The sequence below is a fragment of the Somniosus microcephalus genome, chromosome 4 (assembly GCF_052327205.1).
Source record: "Somniosus microcephalus isolate GS21.2 chromosome 4, FLI_Smic_1.0, whole genome shotgun sequence".
Classification (NCBI taxonomy): domain Eukaryota; kingdom Metazoa; phylum Chordata; class Chondrichthyes; order Squaliformes; family Somniosidae; genus Somniosus; species Somniosus microcephalus.
In genome coordinates this window covers 195653464-195670598 of record NC_140990.1, presented here as the reverse complement: position 1 = coordinate 195670598, position 17135 = coordinate 195653464, and the positions used below count along the sequence as shown (strand labels likewise).

The window sequence follows — 17135 nt, the reverse complement described above, 5'->3', positions numbered from 1 at the left end:
TGTCGAGCTTCTTGAGTGTTGTTGGAGCTGCACTCATCCAGGCAAGTGGAGAGTATTCCATCACACTCCTGACTTGTGCCTTGTAGATGGTGGAAAGGCTTTGGGGAGTCAGGAGGTGAGACACTCGCCACAGAATTCCCAGCCTCTGGCCTGCTCTTGTAGCCACAGTATTTATATGGCTGGTCCAGTTCAGTTTCTGATCAATGGTAACCCCCAGGATGTTGATAGTGGGGGACTCAGCGATGGTAATGCCATTGAATGTCAAGGGGAGATGGTTAGAGTCTCGCTTGTTGGAGACGGACATTGCCTGGCACTTGTGTGGTGCGAATGTTACTTGCCACTTGTCAGCCCAAGTCTGAATGTTGTCCAGGTCTTGCTGCATATGGACACTGACTGCGTCAGTATCTGACGAGTCTCGAATGGTGCTGAACAGTGTGCAATCATCAGCGAACATCCCCATTTCTGACCTTATGATGGAGGGAAGGTCATTGATGAAACAGCTGAAGATGGTTGGGCCTAGGACACTGCCCTGAGAAACTCCTGCAGTGATGTCATGTGATTGAGATGAATGACCTCCAACAACCACAGCCAACTTCCTTTGTGCTAGGTATGATTCCAACCAATGGAGAGTTTTCCCCTTGATTCCCATTGACTTCAGTTTTGCTAGGGCTCCTTGATGCCACACTCGATCAAATGCTGCCTTGATGTCAAGGGCAGTCACTCTCACCTCACCTCTTGAGTTCAGCTCTTTTGTCCATGTTTGGACCAAGTCTGTAATGAGGTCAGGAGCTGAGTGGCCCTGGCGGAACCCAAACTGGGCGTCAGTTAGCAAGTTATTGCTGAGTAAGTGCCGCTTGATAGCACTGGCGACGACACCTTCCATCACTTTGCTGATGATTGAGAGTAGACTGATGGGACGGTAATTGGCCGGGTCGAATTTGTCCTGCTTTTTGTAGACAGGACATACTTGGGCAATTTTCCACATTGCCGGGTAGATGCCAGTGTTGTAGCTGTACTGGAACAGCTTGGCTAGGGGCGCAGCTAGTTCTGGAGCACAAGTCTTCAGTACTATTGCCGGAATGTTGTCAGGGCCCATAGCCTTTGCAGTATCTTCAGCCGTTTCTTGACATCACGTGGAGTGAATTGAATGGGCTGAAGACTGGCATCTGTGATGCTGGGGACCTCAGAAGGAGGCAGAGATGGATCGTCCACTCGGCACTTCTGGCTGAAGATAGTTGCAAATGCTTCAGCCTTGTCTTTTGCACTCACGTGCTGGGCTCCACCATCATTGAGGATGGGGATATCTTTGGAGCCTCCTCCTCCTGTTAACGGTTTAATTGTCCCCCACCACTCACGACTGGATGTGACAGGACTGCAGAGCTTTGATTTGATCCAATGGTTGTGAGATCGCTAAGCTGTGTCTATCGCATGTTGCTTCCGTTGTTTGGCATGCAAGTAGTCCTGTGTTGTAGCCTCACCAGGTTGACACCGCATTTTTCGGTATGCCTGGTGCTGTTCCCAACATGCTCTCCTGCACTCTTCATTAAACCAGGGTTGATCTCCCGGCTTGATGGTAATGGTAGAGTGAGGGATATGCCGGGCCATGAGGTTACAGATTGTGGTTGAATACAATTCTGCTGCTGCTGATGGCCCACAGCGCCTCATGGATGCCCAGTTTTGAGTTGCCAGATCTGTTCGAAATCTGTCCCATTTAGCACGGTGGTAGTGCCACACAACACGGTGGAGGGTATCCTCAACATGAAGACGGGACTTCGTCTCCACAAGGACTGTGCGGTGGTCACTTCCACCAATGCTGTCATGGACAGATGCATCTGCAACAGGTAGATTGGTGAGGACGAGATCAAGTAGGTTTTTCCCTCTTGTTGGTTCCCTCACCACCTGTCGCAGACCCAGTCTGGCAGCTATGTCCTTTAGGACTCGGCCAGCTCGGTCAGTTGTGGTGCTACCGAGCCACTCTTGGTGATGGACATTGAAGTCCCCCACCCAGAGGACATTTTGTGCCCTTGCTACTCTCAGTGCTTCTTCCAATTGGTGTTCAACATGAAGGAGTACTGATTCATCAGCTGAGGGAGGGCGGTAGGTGGTAATTAGCAGGAGGTTTCCTTGCCCATGTTTGACTTGATGCCATGAGACCTCATGGGGTCCTGAGTCAATGTTGAGGACTCCCAGGGCTACTCCCTCCCGACTGTATACCACGGTGCCACCACCTCTGGTGGGTCTGTCCTGCCGGTGGGATAGGACATACCCAGGGATGGTGATGGTGGTGTCTGGGACATTGGTTGTAAGGTATGATTCGGTAATTATGACTATGTCAGGCTGTTGCTTGACTAGTCTGTGGGACAGCTCTCCCAATTTTGGCACAAGCCCCCAGATGTTGCTAAGGAGGACTTTGCAGGGTCGACAGGGCTGGGTTTGCCATTGTCATTTCCGGTGCCGAGGTCGATGCCGGGTGGTCCGTCCGGTTTTATTCTTATTGTTTTTCATAGCGGTTGTTTACAACTGAGTGGCTTGCTAGGCCATTTCAGAGGGCATTAAGAGTCAACCACATTGCTGTGGGTCTGGAGTCACATGTAGGCCAGACCAGGTAAGGACGGCAGATTTCCTTCCCTAAAAAGGACATTAGTGAACCAGATGGGTTTTTGCAACAATCGACAATGGTATCATGGTCGCCATTACTAAGACTAACATTTAATTCCAGAATTAAATTGAATTGAATTTAAATTCCACCAGCTGCCGTGGTGGGATTTGAACCCACATGTTGCCTGCAGTCCTTCGAACGGGCGTGGGTTGGTAGCACATCGCAATCCCACACCCGTTTTCGATGGCAAACGAATTTCTAGGTTAATTTGTTTGGATGTATTCTCACCCAGATTACTGCTAAATGATTGATCACACTCGACAGGTGGGTTTACTTTGGAATCAGCACTTTCTGATTACCTGGATCCAGTAAAAGCATATTTAACTGGGCAAGTGTGTCTCAGCATGACACATGAGGAACTAACAATTGCACTTGTCCATAGTCCCTTTTAGCTATAGTCATAGATGAAGACACAAATTATTGCTTAAGATTGTGGAGTGTAGTAATCCATCCTCTTAACTTAATCACAAAAGTTGATAATATATTGCAGTAGTTGATGATGTATTTAATATTATTTTTTGTTCGAGGTGTTAAAAAGACTTCATAAACCACTTATGCTATTGCCTTTTAAGACTGTCATATGGGGTAGAAGAAAAATTATTTCAGTTATCCACTGAGCCATCTTCAATAGTTGACTAGGAGATTGTACCTTAATCATTTTTACAAATGTTACATTTGACATACTTAAATACTGGTAGAAGCAGAGCGGTGTAGCTGGGAGTGGAGAGACACAAGTCCTGTGGTTTTGTAGTATTGGGAGGGTGGCCCTGATTTGTGGGACCACTGGAAGGGGATGGTAGGATGTGAAAGAGCAGAGGGATGCTGGGGTCTGAGAGCTTTAAAAAGTAGATTGTTGGGTGTTGGGAGTAGTGGAAAAGGCGGGTTCTAAAGTGCGTCAGTCGGTAATACGAGGGCTGTGATGGCAGGTCCTGATGCTTGGTACAACTGGGAAAGAAGTAACAGGTGGATTTGAGGGGGAGGGGGGCATCAGTATGTGGGATCACTTATGGAAGTCGTGCTATGTGGGAGGGATGGGAAACGAGTTTCAGGGTGTAGAAGTACTGGAGTGCTGGACTGGAGCAGTTAATAGTGGGAGAGGGGTTAAGGTCTAGGTCTGGTAAGGATATGCTCGTGGTGTCATAGTGTTCTGGGTTGTGGTAATGCAGGGAGCAGCAGTCAAGAGGTGTGTCAGCATTTCGAGATACAAAGGTCTGGGAGAACTTGAATTTTGGGGCACTGAGGGGCTGCTCGGCCTCTAGGAGAACTGAGGGGGTGGAAGGGTTTGCAGAATCTCAGAACACTTCTTGTAAAAGCACTGTTTGCTGTTTAAGTAATAGGAAGTTCCCTGGCTAGTGGGGGAATCTCAGCTCCACATCAGTAAAAGTCACACTCCCAACAGTGATGGGAACCAATTTTCAGTTAGTTAAATGTTTATCATCACTTTCAGGAGGCATAGAAAAGCTTTCAAAATGTTGAAAAATAACTTTTCTATCTCCAGAGGTGAGATTTCCAAAAGGGGTTCCTCACACCAGCTTGGGAATATTTCATAGAGGGATCAGGAAAAGTGAGAAACTAAGTATGCCTCATGCGGAGAAGTGCAACACTACAAGGCCGGCCGAAAAGCATCACAATCTTCGGAGACTGGGTTTTCAATTTGTCAGATATCTAGCATTTAAAGCTCAAATTCTGCCCATGAAAAGTCCTTCTGAAAATGCTTGCCTCCCCCACCTCACCCACCATGGGCAGTAGGGGTAAGGAATCATTTTAAAATTAGAAAGTTAATGGAAACAGAATAGGTAGAATAAACTGAAGCAAAATTAAGTGTAAACAAACACGATAATAAAAAAATACATAGGGAAGGAACAAGAAAAGGAAGGAAAAAGGGAGAGCAAGCACAAATACGTACATTTTTATGTTTATGTAACATCTTGTTTCAGGTGTTTAATTTAGTAATTTAGGATTAATGTTACTATAATAAAGCTATTGCTGATATTTAAGTAGCCTCAATATATAGATGTATTTCTGTGCCATAGTATGCAAGCTGAAAACAAACAATACCAGTGGACCCAGGGATTTCCCTGTGCCTGCCAACAGTCTATAAGAGTAAGAAAAAGTATCCCAAGTATGCAGAATGAATCGTCTGAAAAATAAATGGGCCAGATTAGACATTGACCAAATAGTAGAATATAATCAGGAACATAAAAATGTTTGAATTTATCGGGAACATGATGGGAGGCACTTTCCCCTTGTAGTCAGTGTTCACAGAGTGCAGCGAACAGCATTACTTTATAGAATTGTGTTTTAGTTACTGTTTCAATCTATTGTCCAGACTGCAACGGGGAAACCCAGCAGGCTCTTTTACTTCAGCAGAGTGTAGCCAACGGAAAACCGTTCTCCTATGATCAGCACATCCGGAAAGATAAACAACACAACTTCCAGTGGTTTTGGGGGGGGGGGGGGGGGGTGGGGGGGGGGGGGTGGTGGCGACCTACTTTTTCTTTGACTCTGAGGAACTGCAGCAGGATTCATCAGCTCCATTTCTGGTCAGAAAACCAGCAGCAGATAAGTTAAGAGGAAAGAGTGGTCATGAAGGGTCAATGAAGTGTCCCAACATATTTAATCCCTTCACAGGAATCACACACACCTAAAAAGTCCTTTGACGAATACGAGAATCACACACACTAATACTTTTCCATCAATATTCTGAAGGCCACTTCATGTTCTAATTTTTAACCATGATTATATTTCCCGAACAAAATCTGAATAGTGAGGAAGATGCATCATGTTTACCTTAGTTCCCAGATAGATAATTTGTCCTCCATAACCGCTGACTGATTGGTAACATGCCTTTTCTCCAACCAGAGCCTTTTAAGAAATAAACAGTATTTTTATTTAAATGATTTTTAAAAAGAACTTAGTATAGAACAAATAATATTTCAATTTGTTTCAGAAGCCAATAAATCATTAGAAAAAGTGAGGGGAAAATAATAAACTTCAGCACCAATTATTTTAGCCTCGCCAATTGACGGTGTGGGCAAACGCACCGCCTGGTGCGGGCAAACACACTGCCTGGCACGGGCAAACGCACCGCCTGGTGCGATGCTGAGCCATAATCACAAGGAATATCCCAGGGACAATCCTTGGTCTGTACTGAATTGGCTGATCTCAGCCAGCGTGGCAGCAGAAAAGCGATAATTGGTCTCAATGTTTCCCGGATATTGAGATGGGAAGAAATAATTACTGGGGTTCTCATTTGAACCCTGCTGACAACTGCATGTGTGTGTATATCTGGTGAGGTCAGGATATGGCTTTGCTGGGGCGCTCCCAAAATTAAAATAGCTTTACAGCACTCACTACCTAGGCTCAAACATAAAAAAATGGCTCCAACATGAGGTACTGAAAGACCTGTGGGACTGTATCCCACCACCAGGAGGAAAAGAAAATTACTAAGAAAAAAAATGAATTTTTCATAAATCAACACACAGAAAATAAAACAAACTCACTATTGCAACAAATCAAAAAACAACTCTAATCAAGCAGAATATAATTTATATAAAAACTGGCACAAAACAAAAATTCTTAAAAAGTCTTAAGATTATAAGAATCAAGTGTCCTAAAATTTTATAAAATGCATCCGTCTTTCAGGATTAGTTAGGAACAGCAGTCTACTGGTCCGACTACAGAGCTCTGCATCACAATCCATATTCACAACAAATGTAAAACACAACCTCAACATTAATGTCTATGGGTTCCATTTATCAACAGATAGACATTGTTTAAGTATCAACAAGTTCAAGGAGGAAAGATTGTGTATTTGTGTGTTATTTACCATGTCCTCAGGATGTCCCATAGTACTTTACAACTACGAATTACTTTTGATGTGCAGTGACTGTTTTGTAGACTATTGCAGTAGTCAATTTGCACACAAGGACCCACAAGTAACAAATTAGATAAATGGATAGTTAATCTGTTTTGGCGGGGTGATGGTTGAGGGAGGAATGTTGGGACACCAGAAGATCTCCCTGCTTTTCATAGAAACATAGAAAAAATAGGAGTAGGCCATTCGGCCCTTCGAGCCTGCTCCGCCATTCAATATGATCATGGCTGATCCTCTATCTCAATACCATATTCCCACTCTCAGCCCATACCTCTTGATGTCTTTTGTGTCTGGAAATCTATCTATCTCCTTCTCAAATATATTCAGTGACTTGGCCTCCATATGTTCATCACCCTCTGAGTGAAGAAATTTCTCCTCATCTCAGTCCTAAATGTCCTAACCCGTATCCTGAGAATGTGACCCGTTGTTCTAGATCCCCCAGCTAGGGGAAACATCCTCCCTGCTTCCAGTCTGTCTAGCCCCATCAGAATTTTATACGTTTCAATGAGATCCCCTCTCATTCTTCTAAACTCTAGTGAATACAGGCAGAGTCGACCCAATCTCTCCTCATACGACAGTCCTGCCATCCCAAGAATCAGTCTGGTGAACTTTCGCTGCACTCCCTCTATGGCAAGTGTATCCTTTCTTAGGTAAGACCACCAAAACTGCACACAGTATTCCAGGTGTGGTCTCACCAAGGCCCTGTATAACTGTAGTAAGACATCCTTGCTCCTGTACTCAAATCCTCTTGTTATGAAGGCCAACATACCATTTGCCTTCCTAACTGCTTGCTGCACCTGCATGTTTGCTTTCAGTGACTGGTGTACAAGGACACCCAGGTCCCTTTGTACATCAACATTTCCCAATCTATCACTATTTAAATAATACTCTGCCTTTCTGTTTTTCCTACCGAAGTGGATAACTTCACATTTATCCACGTTATACTGCATCTGCCATGTATTTGCCCACTCACACAACTTGTCTAAATTGCCTTGAAGCCTCTTTGCATCCTCCTCACAACTCACAATCCCACCTAGTTTTGTGTCGTCAGCAAACTTGGAAATATTACATTTGGTTCCCTCATCCAAATCATTGATATATATATAGTGAATCGCTGGGGCCCAAGCACTGATCCCTGCGGTACCCCACTAGTCACCGCCTGCCACCCCGAAAAAGACCCATTTATTCCTACTCTCTGTTTCCTGTCTGTTAACCAATTTTCAATCCATGCCAGTATATTACCCCCAATCCCATGTGCTTTAATTTTGCACACTAACCTCTTACGTGGGACTTTATCAAAGACCTTCTGAAAATCCAAATACATCACATCCACTGAGGTTCTCCCTTATCTATTCTACCAGTTACATCCTCAAAAAACTCCAGTAGGTTTGTCAAACATGATTTCCCTTTCATAAATCCATGTTGACTTTGTCTAATCCCGTTGATATTTTCTAAGTGTCCTGTTATCACATCCTTTATAATAGAGTCTAGCATTTTCCCTACTACTGATGTTGGAACTACAGACCGGTTAGCCTATCACACTGCCACCCTCCAATCTGCAGGAACTGTTCCATAATCTATAGAATTTTGGAAGATGACAAGCAATGCATCCACTATTTCCATCAAATAGTGGCATGGGATCTTGCCCGACAGGCCAGAGGTTATAATGTCTCAGCTGAAAGGTGGCAACTCTGACAATACAGCACTTGCTCCCCGAAGTGTCAACCTAGATTATTTGCTCAAGTCTTCAGTGGGGCTTGAACCTAAATCTTCTAGCTGAGAGGAGAATTAGTAACCGTGCCAAGCTGACACCGACTTCACTTTTTGTAAAAATAGGGAAATGGCAAAAGTGTATTTTTAATTAACCTTAAAATTGGTGTGATGGTAATGCAACACACATTAGAAACAAAGAGCTATTCAGAATGGCACTGCTTTATTAGCCCCCACGTACAACAGGAATTTGCCATATGCCATTTTTAAAGGAATTTTTTTAAATGGGCTTGGCAGAAACATTTTTTTTTAAATCCCCAAAAAATGAAAAAGGACCGAGAAAATAGTAGGATATTGGAAGAGTTATATGAAATTTTGATTCACGTCATGCTAAAACAATTCACTTTTATACAACAGTACACTAATGTGTTCAGATGATCAAAAGGCAGATTAAAACCCCAGATATATCACCAGTCGTCTATTATTTCTATAAATAACTGTTTTCATTTCCATAGTAATAAAAGTTAAGTCAAAAGTACATATAGCATATAAATCTAATAACTGGATTGTGCAAACTGCAATAGAACAGCAGATACATGGACAAATAGAAGCCAGCACTAAATAAGAGAGGAAGGGCAGATTAGGGTTGAAAAAAATATGGGCCAAGAGTTTCCGCTTTGGGTGCAATCAGCGATCCGGGCACAAAATGCCCTCAAAATTGCACTAGTTTTAAGAAGTGTTTTATTTTTGCTCAAGTTTCTGCTCAAACTCATTTGCATATTGCCAAACAAGCGATACAAACTTATGTAGCCAAGTTTGCGGATGATACAAAGATGGGTGGGAAAACAAGTTGTGCAGAGAACTCAAGGAATCTGCAAAGGGATATAGACAGGCTAGGTGAGTGGGCAAACATTTGGCAGATGGAGTATAATGTGGGGAAGTGCGAGGTTATCCACTTTGGCAGGAAAAATAAAAAAGCAAACTATTATTTAAATGGAGACAGATTACAAAATGCTACAGCCCAGAAGGACCTGGGGGTCCTTGTGCATGAAACACAAAAAGTTAGCATGCAGGTACAGCAAGTAATCAAAAAGGCAAATGGAATATTGGCCTTTATTTCAAGCAGGTTGGAGTATAAAAGCAGGGAAGTCCTGCTACAACTGTACAAGGTATTGGCGAGACCACACCTTGAGTACTGCGTACAGTTTTGGTCTCCATTGGAGGCAGTTCAGAGACGATTCACTAGGTTAATTCCAGAAATGAGGGAATTGACTTATGAGGAAAGGTTGAGCAGGCTGGGCCTATACTCATTGGAATTTAGAAGAATGAGAGGTGATTTTATCGAAACATATAAGATACTGAGGGGGCTCGACAGGGTAGATGCAGAGAGGATGTTTCCCCTCATGGGGAAATCTAGAACTCGGGGGCACAGTCTCAGAATAAAGGGTCGCCCTTTTAGAACTGAGATGAGGAGGAACTTCTCTCAGAGGGTCGTAAATTTGTGGAATTCTCTGCCCCAGAGAGCTGTGGAGGCTGGGTCATTGAATACATTTAAAGTGGAAATAGACAAATTTTTGCAAGATAAGGGAGTGAAGGGTTATGGGGAGCTGGCTGGGAAGTGGCTTTGAGCCCTAGATCAGCCATGGCCATGTGGCCTATTCCTACTCCTATTTCTTATGTTCTTAAGTAACATAAAATCTGCCATGAACCAGCGCAGGGCAGTGTTTTACAATTTTTGAAAAAAAATTTGCATTAAAAAATTCCAGGATATATTTAAGACTGTAACTAGGTGCCGTTGAATTAATACAGCTGAAAATCGGTTTATCACAAAAAATAAGCATTTTAAAATCAGACTGTCTAGACCTGTAAGTAACCCAATTTTAAATGACTTAAAAAACAGAACTATTTACTACTTACATTGATGTGCATTCGTCAGTTTCTTAGTAAATTAAAAAAATATCTAAAAGCTTTTAAAACGTGCCTAATGGCGTCTTTTGCACCTAAAAAAAACCCTTAATTTTAAGATCCTCCTCGAAGGCCCGCAAACGGATGCAATTAGTGGAAGCTCGCAATGGTGATTAATTCGATCAGAGGCGTGGCCAGTTTTGTGGTGTGGGGCAGCTTCTAGCGCAACTTTTTTAAACTAACGGGAAAAAATTGCAGAAACCCCATTTGCGCTGGACGTAATTTACGCTTAAAGTTCCTCGACCTATGGAGCTGGTTTGGCCGATTTTGGGCGAGTTGCGCTGAAAAAAGTGCATCCGAGCAGAAACTCTAGGTCTCGAGTTATACCAGCTTGATAGCAAAGTTCAGGCTGAGTAAATTGAGGATTAGAACAGCTAAAATGGCAACAGTTGTAAATTGTAAATGGCTGGATTATCAATCTTTCACATTTCTACCAGTGAAGCATGCAAAAGTTAGGGAGAATTGTACAGCAAAATGTGAGAAAAAGTACAGGCCTGCAGATGACTTGTACCTCTGCAATGCAGCATCGCAAGCAGAGCGTGATGAGGGAAGATCCGCAATCATGCAAAGGAGACAACTGGCATGGCAAATCGTCACAGAACAAAAGAGCTCCATGTCTGCGACTCAGAAAACCTAGCAGAATGCCCGGAACAGGTCGCATAATTTAAAGGAGAACACAAAAATAAGGCACAAATATTACTGTAAAAATGCCTGCACTTGATTTATTTGGACATGAAGCAAATGTTAACAATTTATTGAAAAACGTTGCACTGAGAGAAATGTTAGCAAAGCTGTAACAAGTAAGATAGAAGTGAAAATAGCAAGGTTATCCAAATTGTATTATGTATAGAAACATAGAAGATAGGAGCAGGAGTAGGCCATTTGGCCCCTCGAGCCTGTTCCGCCATTTAATGAGAGCATGGCTGATCATCCAAATTTAGTACCCCGTCCATGCTTTCTCCCCATATACCTTGATCCCTTCAGCCTTAAGAAATATATCTAACTCCTTCTTGAATATATTTAATGAATTGGCCTCAACTGCCTTCTGTGGCAGAGAATGCCACAGGTTCACCACTCTCTGGGTGAAGAAATTCCTCATCTCTGTCCTAAATGGCTTACCCCTTATCTTTAGACTGTGACCCTCAGGTTTGCTGCTTTTTCTGGCCAATTTATATGTCCTCTCCTTGGATCGTATGCTATCCCTAATTTCCCTTGTTAGTCAATGTTGAGTCACCTTTTTTGTTTTATTTTTATGCCAAACAGGGATGAACAAATTCTGTAGTTCATCCATGCGATCTTTAAATGTTTGCCATTGCCTATTCACCGTCAACCCTTTAAGTAACATTCCCCAATTCATCCTAGCCAACTCGCGCCTCATACCATCGTAGTTTCCTTTATTTAAATTCAGTACCCAAGTCTCTGAATCAACTACTTCACTCTCCATCTTAATGAAGAATTCCATCATATTATGATCACTAAAATGTCTTCTAAATGGTGCTCTTTGTTACATGAACTGTCCTCTGAGGGGCCATATGGTCTACTCCTCCTAATTATTATTCTTATGTACATAGGACGACAGAGGGAAAGGAATAAGATTCTTCTTTAATTTCAGGAACAAAAATCAGCACAATTCTGAGAACAAATGTGCTCACATCATGATGCAGTTTAGTATCACAACACAAGCCCACAGACACACTGAACTGACTTAGTACATTTAGCAATCTAATGGGGATGATTGTAGTTCCAATGGAAGATCGGCAGGCACATTAGAAAGTGGGTCATTTGGAAGCTGGAGAGGTTACATTTGTCAGTGTTGTCATGTGTGTGAGACCCACACACCAGGCACCAAAATCATTGGAATAATATAGAAGTGCCTCTTTCCCTTCACCCTTCTATTCCATTCATGAATTCAGTCTTCTTGTGGCAAGAGCAGAGTTTGAGCTGTGTTTTAATTGCGAAGCACTGTAACATCCTCTGTTCTAAAGTCTTTTAGATGAATGTTTTCTGCTGATTCTGCATCAAGGGACAATGTGGCACTCCTACTCCCTGCAGCAAAAGAATTTCTAGAAATTTATTCATTTGAACAGAGAGCATTCCAAGCATACAATAGCAAAATACTGTGGATGCTGGAAATCTGAAATAACAGAAAATGCTGGAAATACTCAGCAGGCCAGGCAGCATCCGTGGAGAGAGAAAGAGAGTTAGCGTTTCAGGTCTGGGACCCTTCTTCAGAGCTTATGAAGAACGGTCCCAGACCTGAAATGTTAACTCTGTTTCTCTCTCCACAGATGCTGCCTGGCCTGCTGAGTATTTCCAGCATTTTCTGTTGCACTCCAAGCATACATTGGGATATTGATTGAAAGCAAACTGGAGACTGGTTTGTATCTGTTAATGGTCTTTCTTGAAAGATAATTAGTTTTTAAAGATTTTTTTTCTGTTTCATGAAGTTTGACAGTGTCTAAAATCTAACATGGAAGTGGGGGAGCTGGTGCGCTCTTAATTGAGTGTAATGCAAACAGACCTCAATGGGAACAGGGGAAGTAGATTGAAACAAAAAGTGGGCTATGTATTTTTTATGTAACCACAAGGAGGCAACATTTTTGGCACAGCTAATTTTAGATGATCAGTGTGAGTACAAAGTGGCGCTTTCCCACTTAAAGCAAAGTGGTTTTGAATGTAGGCTATGCGTCTGAAGTTTGCCATCATTTATTTTATTTGCGTTCAATTTAATGTTCTACCAAATGCAACTATACTTTACAAGGATAATGTGCCGGGTTCCCCAAAGAGTTTGTATTATACAGTGGAAAGTGATTTTATATTTTAACTGCCCAAAGTAACCTTGTAATATTGTTCAAAAGTTACCTTCTCTGAGGTCCTAGATTATAATGGTGAGATTGTGCATCATGTGGAATCATTAAGGCACCTGTAACGTCAAAGACCTTTTTTCGTATTACATAGGATATATGCCACAGAAACGGGCCATTCGGCCCAACCAGGCCATGCCAGCGTTAATGCTCCACTTGAGCCTCCTCCCATCCTTCCTCATCTAACTCTATAAGCATAACCCTCTATTCCCTTCTCCGTCAAATGCTTGTCTAGCCTCCCCTTAAATGCATCTATACTATTTGCCTCAACTATTACCTGTGGTAACGAGTTCCACATTCTCACCACTCTGAGTTTCTTCTGAATTCCCTATTTGATTTCTTGGTGACTATCTTGTATTGATGGCTTCTAGTTTTGTTCTTCCCCACAAGTGGAAACATTCTCTCTTTGTCTACTATATCAAAACCTTTCATAATTTTAAAGACCTCTATTAGGTCATCCTTCAGCCTTCTCTTTTCAAGAGAAAAGAGACCCAGCCTGTTCATCCTTTCCTGATAGATATAACTGCACAGACCTGGTATAATCCTTGTAAATCTTTTTTGAATTCTCTTGGGTGCCTCTGTACCTTTTTCATAATAAGGCGACCAAAACTGCACGTACTACTCCACATCAACTGCACGCAGTACTCCAAGTGTGGTCTGACCAAGGTTTGATACAATTTAGCAGAACTTCTCTACTTTTCAGTTCTGTTCCTCTAGAAATAAACCCTAGTGCTTGGTTTGCTTTTGTTATGGCCTTATTGACCTAGTTACTATTTTATAAATAATGCTGAACAGATTTAATTAAATCAGTCACAAATCCAATCAACAGATCAGAGTGCTAAAATTGATTTTTCCTGTTATGGTTGACAATGTTCCCTGTGCTCCTAAACTATATTCCTACTTTGCAACTTTTTTCTCGAGGCTTATATCGTGCTGAGGTGTCTGGGTGCACATTTGTTTGTACTGCCGATCAAACACAACTATGAAATTTGTTGAAAAACGCAGTTCTGTTGGAAGTGTCATACTGATCACTGGATTTAGTGAAGTTCTCATAGACATTATGTTTTGAAGAGTAAATATTTCTGTGGCAACTCATTAGCATTTTCATTTTTTATCTCCTGTCGTGTTGTTTTCTCTTTTAGAGAGGCAAGGAGGGAAGTGGAAATTTGTGCATTGGTAGGGCACACAGACTCCACAGTACAAACAGGGAATAGATGTTGTCGACTAATCAAGTACAGTGCACGGTGAGACAAGGTGGCCGAGTGGTTAAGACAATGGCCTACTAATCCATTGTAACTTTGCCCAGCTAGTTTGCAAACAGCTCTCAAACTGTGCCTGGATGAACTGAGTGCATTTCCTTCCTATGTATTTCTCAGCGGATCCTTGGCTTTTATAAATAGTGGCATAGATTACAAAAGCAAGGAAGTTATGCTAAACCTTTATAAGTCACTGGTTAGGCCTCAGCTAAAGTGTTGTGTATAATTCTGGGCAACACACTTTAGGAAGGATGTTAAGGCCTTGGAAAGGGTGCAGAGGAGACTTGGGGTAGAATTATACCAGGGATTTCAGTTCTGTGGAGAGACTGAAGAAGCTGGGATTGTTCCCTGTAATTGTCCTTTAACAAACTGCGCAGCCCATTCAAATTTTCGCCGGTTTCTCCCATGTTAAAGTCGGTGAGCGGCCTGTGCGGGAACTCCAGACCGTTGCGCAGCTTAATGGAACGTTGGAGACGAGGAAATTTTTATTTTTTTTTATTTTTTATTTATTTATGCAGCACGTTTTGATGACCTGGACTTAGAAACATAGAAGATAGGAGCAGGAGTAGGCCATTCGGCCCCTCGAGCCTGTTCCGCCATTTAATGAGATCATGGTTGATCATCCAAATTCAGTACCCTGTCCCTGCTTTCTCCCTATATCCCTTGATCCCTATAGCCTTAAGAAATATATCAATCTCCTCCTTGAATATATTTAATACGTTGGCCTCAACTGCCTTCTGTGGTAGAGAATTCCACAGGTTCACCACTCTCTGGGTGAAGAAATTCCTCCTCATCTCAGTCCTAAATGGCTTACCCCTTATCCCTAGACTGTGACCCCTGGTTCTGGACACCCCCACCATCGGGAACATCCTTCCTGCATCTAGTCTGTCTAGTCCTGTTAGAATTTTATAAGTTTCAATGAGATATCCTCTCATTCTTCTAAACTCTAGCGAATAAAAACCTAATTGACCCAATCTCTCTTCATACGTCATTCCTGCCATCCCAGGTATTGGTCTGGTGAATCTTCGCTGCACTCTCTCCATGGCAAGAACATCCTTCCTCCGATAAGGTAATTAAAACTGCACACAATGCTCAAGGTGTGGTCTCACCAAGGCCCTGCACAACTGCAGCAAAACATCCTTGCTCCTGTACTCGAATCCTCTCGCTATGAAGGCCAACGTACCATTTGCCTTCTTAACTGCCTGCTGCACCTGCATGCTTACCTTCAGCGACTGGTGCACAATGACACCCAGGTCTCATTGCACGTCCCCTTTTCCCAATCTATTGCCGTTCAGATAATAATCTGTCTTCCTGTTTTTGCCACCAAAGTGGATAACCTCGCATTTATCCACATTGGGCAGATGCAGTATAATCACCCAACCTGTCCAAATCATACTGGAGTTTCTCTGCATCCTCCTCACAGCACACACGCCCACCCAGCTTTGTGTCGTCTGCAAATTTGGAGATATTACATCTAGTTACTTGTATATATTGTGAATAGCTGGGGTCCTAGCACCGATCCCTGCGGTACCCCACTAGTCACTCCCACTCGGAAAAAGACCCGTTTATTCCAACTCTTTGCTTCCTGTCTTCCAACCAGTTCTCTATCCAAGTCAGTACCTTACCCCCAATCCCATGTGCCTTAACTTTGCACGCTAATCTCTTATGCAGGACCTTATCGAAAGCCTTCTAAAAGTCCAAATACACCACATCCACTGGTTGTCCCTTATCTATTCTATCAGTTACATCCTCAAAAAATCCAGTAGATTAGTCAAGCATGATTTACCTTTTGTAAATCCATGTTGGCTTTGTCCGATTCTGTCACTGTTTTTCAAGTGCTCTGCTATTACATCTTTTATAATGGACTCTAGCATTTGACCACTACCGATGTCAGGCTTACCAGTCTATAATTCCCCGTTTTCTCTCTACCACCTTTTTTTTAAATAGTGGGGTTACATTAGCTATCCTCCAATCCATGGGAACTATTCCAGAGTCTATAGAATAAACATGGCCACAGTAAATAATAATTCTAATCGGTCTAAGAGCGTTTAGAAAACAAGCCTGAAGGCTTTGTGTCTTAATGCGAGGAGCATTTGTAATAAGGTGGATGAATTAGTTGCGCAAATAGAGGTAAACGCATATGATTTGATTAGGATTACGAAAACATGGCTCCAGGGTGGCCAAGGCTGGGAACTCAACATCCAAGGGTATTCAATATTCAGGAAAGATGGGCAAAAAGGAAAGAGAGGTGGGGTAGCATTGCTGATTAAAGAAGGGATTAACACAATTGTAAGGAAGGATATTAGCTCTGATGATGTGGAATCTGTATGGGTAGAACTGAGAAATACCAAGGGGCAGAAAACGTTAGTGGGAGTGGTATATAGACCTCCAAACAGTAATGCGGAGGTTGGGGATGGCATTAAAAGGGAAATTGGAGAAGCGTGCAATAAAAGGCACAGCAGTCATCATGGGTGACTTTAATCTACATATAGATTGGGCTAACCAAATTAGTAACAATACTGTGGAGGAGGAATTCCTGGAGTGTTTAAGGGATGGTTTCCTGGACCAATATGTCGAGGAACCAACCAGAGATCAGGCCATCTTAGACTGGGTATTATGTAACGAGAAAGGATTAATTAGCAATCTTGTTGTACGAGGCCCCTTGGGTCGGAGTGATCATAATATGATCGAATTCTTCATTAAGATGGAGAATGAAATAGTCGACTCAGAGACTAGGGTCCTAAATTTAAATAAAGGAAACTACGATGGTCTGAGGCGCGAGTTGGGTAGGATTGATTGGGGAA

General features: G+C 42.6%; 1 protein-coding gene across 12 annotated transcripts in view; it reads right to left on the bottom strand.

Moving 5' to 3' along the window:
• vps8 (VPS8 subunit of CORVET complex) overlaps positions 1 to 17135 on the bottom strand; it is a 957961-nt gene that overhangs the window by 862732 nt on the left and 78094 nt on the right. For all 12 annotated transcript variants that reach the window (XM_085985671.1, XM_085985669.1, XM_085985662.1 and 9 more), the window contains one exon: positions 5450 to 5524. In XM_085985671.1, coding sequence (XP_085841797.1) covers positions 5450 to 5524 — 75 coding nt within the window. The remainder of the gene's footprint in view (positions 1 to 5449; positions 5525 to 17135) is intronic.